This window comes from Lathamus discolor, chromosome 6, assembly GCF_037157495.1.
Source record: "Lathamus discolor isolate bLatDis1 chromosome 6, bLatDis1.hap1, whole genome shotgun sequence".
Classification (NCBI taxonomy): domain Eukaryota; kingdom Metazoa; phylum Chordata; class Aves; order Psittaciformes; family Psittacidae; genus Lathamus; species Lathamus discolor.
The window spans coordinates 8,784,660-8,793,441 of record NC_088889.1 but is presented as its reverse complement, the minus strand read 5'-3'; the positions used below and the strand labels follow the sequence as shown (position 1 = coordinate 8,793,441).

The following is an 8,782-nucleotide window of genomic DNA, read 5'->3' as shown; positions in this document are numbered from 1 at the left end:
ATTGCCCTAAAATTATAGGATGCATTTCCAGGAATAGATTAAACATGTATGTAGTTTAGAGACACAAGTGCTACCAGAATTGACTGTGCTGTGCAGCAACAGAAGACACAGTTTCATGTGGCTCCTGCCCTACGGAGGTAATCAAATCTCTTAACAGCTGCTGTCAAAGGGAAGATAAAAAGCAGCATCTATCACAGCCATGAGGAGCTGGGCATTCCTGCTCTTTTCTCCTCTGAAAATGGGATTATGTGTTTGTGGAGAGGAGCATCTTGGAGAAAAATACAGCAGACCAAAAGAATGAATTATAATCCAAATGTGGCAGAATGCAAGTATAATGTAAAATGAACGTATGTATAACCTAAACCGAACGTACGTAAGATCTAAAATGAATGTATCTATAATCTAAAATGAATGTACAATCTAAACCCCTTCCAGCTATTTCAAATACACCTTTGGCTCAATTTCACTGCAAGAAATGGATACTTCACTGGAAAACAAAAATAAGGGAGAGATTTCAGCCGGTGACATCCCAAGGGCGAAGCTGCTGACCCAGGTTGTCTGTAGCAGTATCTCCCACCCCTCCGCACCTCCAGCTGACCAGCAGCATGTGCCCCGCGGTCGTTTGCAGCACTTACACTTGTGACAGGTGAACACGCACACAGCAGCGCTGCCCTGGCACGGGGTGCCCATGGGGTGAGCAGGGGTAACATCAACACATCCACAGGCAGTGCCTGCCTCTCCTCACCATCCTGCTCCCTCCCTCGCATGGCATCACGTGCTCCGTCGGTGCTGACATGGGGTTTGAGAAGGCTGGAGTGCCGTCTAGACAAGGAGGGGATAAAAAGCTGCTTTTTTAGTTTGTTTTCTGAACGTTTTCAGATGTCACATATGTTTTGTGTAGACAGAGCTCAAAACCAGCAAGCTGGCTGTGGCTGCCCCCCGCTCCCCAAGGCGGTTTGTTTGTAGATGAGGTTGTAATTGCTGTAAGTGAGTTGGATGCAAGGCTGTGACATGACTGCAATAGTGTCTGTGCTGGTGGTGTCGCTCTGTCCATGGCTCCAGCTCAAGGCAAAGCTGAGGCCGTGAGCTAGGGAAACCCAGTGCTCCTGTTAACCTGGTCTGTTCCCTACCTCCCTTCCCCTCGAGGTGAGGGTATGTGGGGCAGATGCAGGGCTGTGCCAGTGAGCACATCGTGTTGTTTATGTGTATGTGCTAGGTGTTTAGAAATCTGCAGCTGGAAGTAAGACCAATGGATTGGTGTGCCCAATGCGCTGGAGAGTGCCTGTGACCACTCTGCATAGCACAGTTGAGCTGCATGCACCTGCCATGTGCTTCATCAGCTCAGGTATGCATCCATCATGTTCATGTTCATGTCCTTGTTCTGAAGCACAGGCTTGCTAACCAACAAGGCTAAATGAAACATCCCCTTGTAAAAAGTCATCATCCTCTGACTTGTCTTCTCATGGGTGCTTACAGGTTTGTGGGTGCTGCAGGAGCTGGTACCTGCTTGTGGATGAAGCATCACTCTGGGGCTCACTCCGTGATGTCAACCGGTAGGGCTTGAACAGTCGTAAGGATGAAAACTTCCCCTTTCCTTTAGTGACAGGACTTTAAAGTGCCAGTAGCTATCAGGTGTCTCTTCAGTTGTCAGGCTCAGGCCACGCTGATCCCTGGTGTTTTTAATTGAAGCTCCATGGAAATGAGTCCCATTAAAACAGTGAGGTGAAGGAGGCAAAAAGCAGCATAAACAGGAGGACATAAGAGAGAAGTCTTTGTTCTTGTGTCCCGAGAGCAGCCCAGCGTGGTCTGGGAACAGTGTGGTGTCCCCAGCTAGGAAAACAGCACCTCGGTGTCTTTGAACTTCCCTGACCTTTAACGTTATTTCAGTCTCATTCTCTGGCGTTCAAGGTACTGGCTGTGCTTCAGGAATTCACAGCCATAAACACTCCTCAGTGTGGCTGGCACTGCGATGAGACAAACAGGGATAAAACACATCCAAGAGCCAAACACAAAGTGTACAGGGTTTGTAAACACAGCGGGTAGAGCTCCCCAGTGCTGCCCAGAATGCCCGCTTCCTTCCGCTCTCTCTTCCCCCCTTTCAAAGCCACACGGGGCTTCTCTCATAACGTTAATACAGCACATAAATTAGGGAGGGTTTCGCTTAAGCCAAGCCAAGTCGTTAGCAGGAAATCCCAAACTCCGCTCAGCAGCTGCTGGTTTTGCTGCAAGTGAGTTTTCCATGGCCTGACTGTAAGTCCCTTCCCGTTCCGTGCCGTGCTGAGCTGGGCTGCATGCTGCTGTACGTCACTGCCCACTCGCGCGCTGGGGCTGCACTTCTTTATGTTGCATCTGTCCTTGACTCATGAAAAAACCTCTTTGGATTTGGTGCTACTGCCTAGGTTGACTCCGGGTTTCGGGACACGTTGGCAGCGCTACCATCCTGGCACTCAACATGGAACGTGTTGTATGGAGAAGTGTCCAAGTGCGCTGGTGACCAGGTCTGCATGTTTTGTGCTGGATATGTTCTGCAAAGTCAGTCTCGCTTATAGAGATTATTTCCCTATTAAGTAGACCCTCTCTATTTCCCCTGCTTCACCATCCAACCTTTCCTGGTAGCAGGAGCGGAACAGGCTGTTACTGAGCCAGATGTTATTTCTGGACACATCAACTCTATGTACAGTGCGCACCAAGTGCTGTCCAGCCTCTGCTGCCAAGGGGAGCACGTGTCAGAGCACGGTCTGACAGGCTCCTAACAGCAGAGCACCGGCCGGTCAGCCTGTGTACCACTGCAGAGGCTGCCCAGGAGCAGCAACGAGCGTTCTTTGGGGGTTTTATCCTTTGTTTTTTTATTTGCCTGTGGAACATCTGTAAGTAACTAAATCCACGTTTCAGCCTGTCTCTTGAGTGGCAAAGCAGACACGTATGGAGTAACTCGTGTGCTGCGTACAACCAGCTGCAGCTCCTGCGACAGCTGCTAAATCCAGCTTGTGACTTGCAAACCTCTCCCCACCACACATGGTGGACCCTCTCAAGACTGTGTATGTGCCATGTCAGATGCCATGCCTCTCCCCTTCAGCTCCTCCTGGGACTCGGATCCCACACTGGCTCCTTGATAGCCTTCAAACTCTGTGCTGGCCCCACTTTCTGCGTGCTCAAACATACGTTCTCCTCCAGTAGACTCAACCAAGCTGTTGGCTGCTGTTGCACCCCACTGAGGAATGCTGGCCTGTTCCCTAGCCCTCTCCTGGGCCACTGGCCTCTCCTACCACCTCCCTCCCTTGCCAAGCTGCATGCCTGTATTGCCTTCAGCCACAAGTATGTGTTTGGTCTCACTACTTTTCTGACCCAGCATCTCACGTAGAGAAGTGCACCAAGCACGGCTAAGTTCACACTTAGTGATGCTGTACTGAAACTACATTTTTACTAAAGCTGGAATCGTCTTGATTGAGATTTACCTGTGTGAAGTCTCCTCAGTTCTCAGCACTTCACCTTTGAAACTGAAGTGACACTGTAGTACCTAAGAATCAGGCACTTTTCCTTCTGTTTTTCTATTCTCTGCATGCTTTTAACATTGCTGAGTTTCTTTATCCTTTCTCCTGCCCTATTAAGGACAGCATGTCCTCAGGAGCACTTTATACATAGGAAGGCCAGGGCTGGATTAACTGCTGTCATCTACTTTATTTAGCTGGCTGGGCCACTGCAAAGCAGCTGGGTAGGTCCTGTCCTAATGTACTCAAGGAAATGGTGACTCAGGCCAGTGTTCCAGGGCTATGTGGGAACTGCTGGGCAGGAAAACTGAATAGGCTGAAGAAGGGACTGAAATCGTATGAGCTGTGCTGTGTTTAAGACTTGGAAAGTCTAAATGTGATTGATTGGCAGTGTTTGTAAACATGTTTCTATCGCAGCCGGTTTCTAATGTGAGGTGACCTGATAGGCACAAGCTGGTCATAGGGATGTTAGAGAAAACCGCATGTGCAAAGGGATGCATCTCCAGAAATGCCTTGCAGCACTTTGCAAAGGAGGCACTTGTCTCACCCTCTGACAAGGTGGGTGCTCCTTCCCAAGCCAACCACCAGGCCAGTGGCAGAGCTGCCGGAAACCCACAGCCACCTGCCCTGATCTGAGTCCTGTCATGGGGAGAGGCAGCCTGTAGTGAAAAGTGTATGGGGTAGGACACTGTCCTTGCGCGTCACCGCTGGCCTGGCACTCCCGAGTGCCATGGTTGTGTGACTGCCTCCATTATCTTCCTCACATGTGGTTCATCAGAGGCAGGCCACTGTGGTCCCCATCTCTGAGCAGCAGCACAAAGAGAAGCTGGGCAGATACAGTCCCTTCATTAGTGATAGGACAGGGGGTAATGGGTTAAAACTTAAACAGGGGAAGTTTAGATTGGATGTAAGGAGGAAGTTCTTTACTGCAAGGGTGGTGAGGCACTGGAATGGGTTGCCCAGGGAAGCTGTGAGTGCTCCATCCCTGGCAGTGTTCAAGGCCAGGTTGGACAGAGCCTTGGGTGGGATGGTTTAGTGTGAGGTGTCCCTGCCCATGGCAAGGGGGTTGGAACTGGATGATCTTAAGGTCCTTTCCAACCCCAATGATTCTATGATTCTAAGTGTTGCAGGGTGTCATCTCTCTTCTCTCACACGACCAAAGTTCAAATCTGGGCTCTTAATATTTTAAATCCAGCAACTGATCAAAACAGGTCCAGTTCTGAGACTCACAGGGCACTGTAAAAGCCTCAGGAGAAAGAAGCCACATGTTACCTCATTGTCTGTGTTAGTGACTTGATGATGCAGTTACAGGATGAGAAGAAAATGGGATCCTTTTTCAAAGTCCATTGCAAAGAACTAATTGGGAATTGATGGTAGTTCAGTGGTGTTATCTGTGCTTAAAACAGTTTTTCAAGGGACGAAGAAACAGCAGCTGACAGTTGCTCACAAGCACTCACTGCTTGCCTTTTACCAGTGATGTGAAAGATTATGGGGCCGCACAGGCTGAAGAGGATGAATGAAGCAAGGGGCTCTCCATGCAAGTTGCTGAGGGCACATCTGCTATTAATTCCTGTCAGTGGTGACTTTGAACATTTGAAAGGTGAGGAAATGTTGGTTTTACCTGGAGATAATTTGGTACCTGACCCCTGTCTTGTCAGGGAGAGCTTCCCTGCAGGTCAGTTGGCTCTTTAACCCTTTGCTTTTTCAGCTGGGGGATGCAGCCCCCATGGGAAGACGCAGCTGCTCAGTTGCAGTGAGAGCTCCACAGAACAGGGAGAGTGTAGTTTCCCTGATCTACTACCCCTGAAACATGCACTCTCTTTAATTAGTGCTAAATTCAGTTGTTTCAATTCATTTTCTCCCTATCACTCAAGTCCTGAGGCAGGCAGTACTGTGATCTGCCAGTGCTAAGGCAGCTGGCAGCCAGAGGAATCACAAGGGCAGTCGCACATTGCCCCTGTGCATAAGGCAGAAGGGAAATAACTGTCTCTCTTGCTGCAGGCAGCAGATCCGGCTGCGGCAGCAGTTTCTTGTCCTTCCACTATTACCTCTTGGACACAGCAATGCCAAGTTACACACGGAACAAAAATCCTTTGTCCTGCCAAGAGAGAATTGAATTTCTGTGCCTGCCCTGTACAGTCAGGAGGGCTGGCTTGCATCTGTCATCAGCATTAGCGCTGCAGAGTCAACAAGAGCTGGAAAACAGGAAGGGAAAGTCACTGAATCTGCTTTTCTCAAAGGGAAAGTCAATGGGTGTCTTCCAGTACATCCAGCAGAGGCCAGCTGCTCAGCAGCAAGGTGTTGGGTTTTGTTTGAAACAGACGAAAGAAACCCCACATCATAGGAACTACAGCAGCGTTTCCAGCTAAGGTTTAGGTTCTGGGTTTTGGTTTGGTTTCGTTTAACTTCAAGCTGATCCTTTTTTAGTTAAATCAGTAATGAAAAAGACCAACACCGAAGTACAGAAGGCTAACTTTGTCAGTTTGGTTTATTACTGGGCACAGCACAGTACCACTTCATATACATACAAGCCACAGTAATACAAACACTCCCTATCCTTTTGTATAATTAAAACCCCCACATGGTACTTGGGAGGACTCAAGTGTCCCAGGGGTCAGCTCCCAAGAGCCGTTTTGCTGCAGTAGCAAGTTTTCTTACAAAATACTATGGGGTTTCATGCTGTTATGATGTGAAGCTGAAAGCCTGAGCTTGAAGCAATGCCTCTCTGCTTAATACACTCAAGGCAGGCTTGTCAACAGCCCAAACGTTTGCAAGTATGCTCAGTCATGGTCCTCTGCAGTCAGATAAACGCATACCAGACACCCCAGTGTGGAAATAGAACCCTCAAATGCTTCCACAGAAACCCACGTTATCCTGAAGCACCAGAGGTTCACCCAGTACAGGGCTAGTTAAAAATGATGCTGCGTTTCCTGCAGGCAGCACAGACTTCCCACCCAGGCAGGACCGTTTCTTACAGTCAAGTCTATAGCAGCACAAGGTCAGTCAAGCTTGGAGAGAAGCTGCTGTCATTAAAGCAGGCTTAGCTCCTCAGGAAACTGATTTAAAACTAGAAGGCACAAATGCAAGGTTGAATGTGGGCTGCTTCCCGCTGTGGCGTGTGAGCAATCGAGACACCCCTCCTAAGGGGGAAATACAACACATAATAAATACAGGTTAGCAAATAAGTGCATTACTGTGGTCCTTCACAACATAAGGAAATAGGATCCACAAGAGCCCACAGAGGCTGCTTCCTTTAATATTGCACAAAAGTCCCGAAATCTAGTGTCAGGTCATTGTACTGCAGGTGGGACATGGCAGGGGGAAAAACAAAAGGTCTTATTTGGCAGAACCTGCCCAAGTCTCCACCACTACACAAAGAGCTTTTTGCCAGTCTGAGGTAGAATTACATGTATACTGCTTAAACCCAGTCAAGTCCTGCTCAACTAGTCTTCAAACTAAAAAAGAAGTAGACAGAACAGAAGAGCCTCTTTCTTCTCTGGGTGCTTCAGGTTTGTCCCTGGAAGCAAGTCCCACACAGCAGAATTCCAGCAAAAGATCCCTGCTCCCCAGCTGGAAAGCCGTGATAGCTATTGTGGAGTGGAACAAATAGCAATTGCAAGTCCTATAGCAAGTCCTGTATGTTTTACACCACTTCCTCCCTCCGCTATTACTTGCTAATGCTCCCTTTAGTCAGGATGTTTTATCAGTTAAGACTGTCCCCATTGCTTTGTCCCTTACATCCCTTCTACTGGGACCCTGCAGCCTATTTCAACCCTTAGACTTCTGAGGGTTGCTTGCAGCTTCTTCTAGAGACTCTTCTGTGCAGCACAGGCATGGAAGGATGGAAATAAGCGCCTCCTCGATGGAGAAGAGATGTTTATCCTCTGCTTGAGGACAGAAGTAACGCATAAAGTCTGCCAGTCTCAGCAAGTACTCAATGTTATGACCAGCACAGCCGCTTGAGACAATGATTTGAGCTGCGATGTCTTCTTCAGACGCTGGGCCGAGGTAAGAAGGGTTCTGGGGTGTTGCAATGTAAACAAGAGCCTGGATGGGTTCCTCTGCATCCTTCTCCTGAGGGTGGAACTTCACCAGCTTGGTGTCGTAGCCTCCCAGGACAGCTTCTCGCATGTTGAGATACTGGAGCGATGCAGGGATCTGTTCCCCACGGACTTCATAGGCGACACCCCATGTGCACGCCTAAGAAGAGAAAGGTGGTTATGGGATGCTGTAGCTGCAGCGGACACATCTGCTAACATTTCAATGCAAGCCTGCCTCGCTTTGGGGTCTCTGCACAACTGATACGAAGGCAGAGGAGGAGAACACCCCCACCCCTCCCCGGGAGGGCTGCAGCTACCGCACCCAGCCCCGCGGTACTCACCCCGCAGTCTTCCAGCAGCGTCACCACCCGCCCGGGCTGTGAGGGAGAGCAAAGGCAGAGCCGTTAGAAGCCGAGCCCGCACCCCCGCCGGCCCAGCGCCTTCCCCCCGCTCCACAGCCGCCCCTGCCCTTACCATCTTCTCGCTGCCGCGGTGGAAGGTGTCTCCCTGCCAGAAGCGGCGGCTGTAGCCGCGGATGAAGCCCACCTTGCGCGACGTGAACTCGAAGCCCGGCCTCCACACCAGCGAGCCGTACCCGAAGATCCACACCGGCGCCGAGCCGCACTTGAGCTCCGCGTCCTCCGCCTCCGCCGTGGGCTCGGGGGTGATGCGAGGGGCCGGAGGGGGCTCGGCCCGGCTGGGGCACTCCTCGGCGAACTGCAGGTCCCGCTTCATGGCGACGCTCGGCGCTGGGACCGGCAGGGACGCGGGGCTTTAAAGGCGGCCGGGCCGCTCGCCCCGCCCCGCACGGGTGATGCAACAAGGGCGGGATGTTTCGCCGGCCGTGGGGCAAAGCGGGGCGCGGGTTGCGTCAGGCGGGGCGCTGCGAAGGGACCCCGGCCCCAGCCGGGCTCCGATCGGGGTGAAGCGGCTGGGGCAGGGTCGGGGTCGGGGTGCGAGCTGCGGCTCGGTGGGCTTCGAGGGGCTTGTTCTGTGAGCGGGAGCGCGGGGGCGCCTGCGGGCTGCCCGCCTGGGGATGCCCGCCTGGGATGCCAGGAATCGCCCGCTGTCAGAGCCTGCGCACTTGTTCTAGCGAGGGTCGCGGGGTGGATGGAGCAGGCTGCATCAGGCCCGAAAGGGAGAAACTGAGGCGGAATGAGCCCTCAGCAGCCTGCTCCGTACTCCCTTGGCTTCATCCAGCTGGAAAAACAAGCAGTTAATATTAAACTGGGGGAAGCGGCCGCTCCTTATGTC

The 8,782-nt window shown here is 51.3% G+C and overlaps 1 protein-coding gene across 1 annotated transcript; it reads right to left on the bottom strand.

The window, feature by feature from the left end:
* Positions 1–5,958: 5,958 nt before the first annotated feature.
* CHAC1 (ChaC glutathione specific gamma-glutamylcyclotransferase 1) lies at positions 5,959–8,313 on the bottom strand. The gene is made up of 3 exons (XM_065685556.1): positions 8,003–8,313; positions 7,870–7,905; positions 5,959–7,688 (listed from the first exon to the last, which is right to left on the bottom strand). The coding sequence occupies exons 1-3, from the start codon at positions 8,261–8,263 to the stop codon at positions 7,257–7,259; spliced, it is 729 nt and encodes a 242-aa protein (XP_065541628.1). The 5' UTR covers positions 8,264–8,313; the 3' UTR covers positions 5,959–7,256.
* Positions 8,314–8,782: the final 469 nt, after the last annotated feature.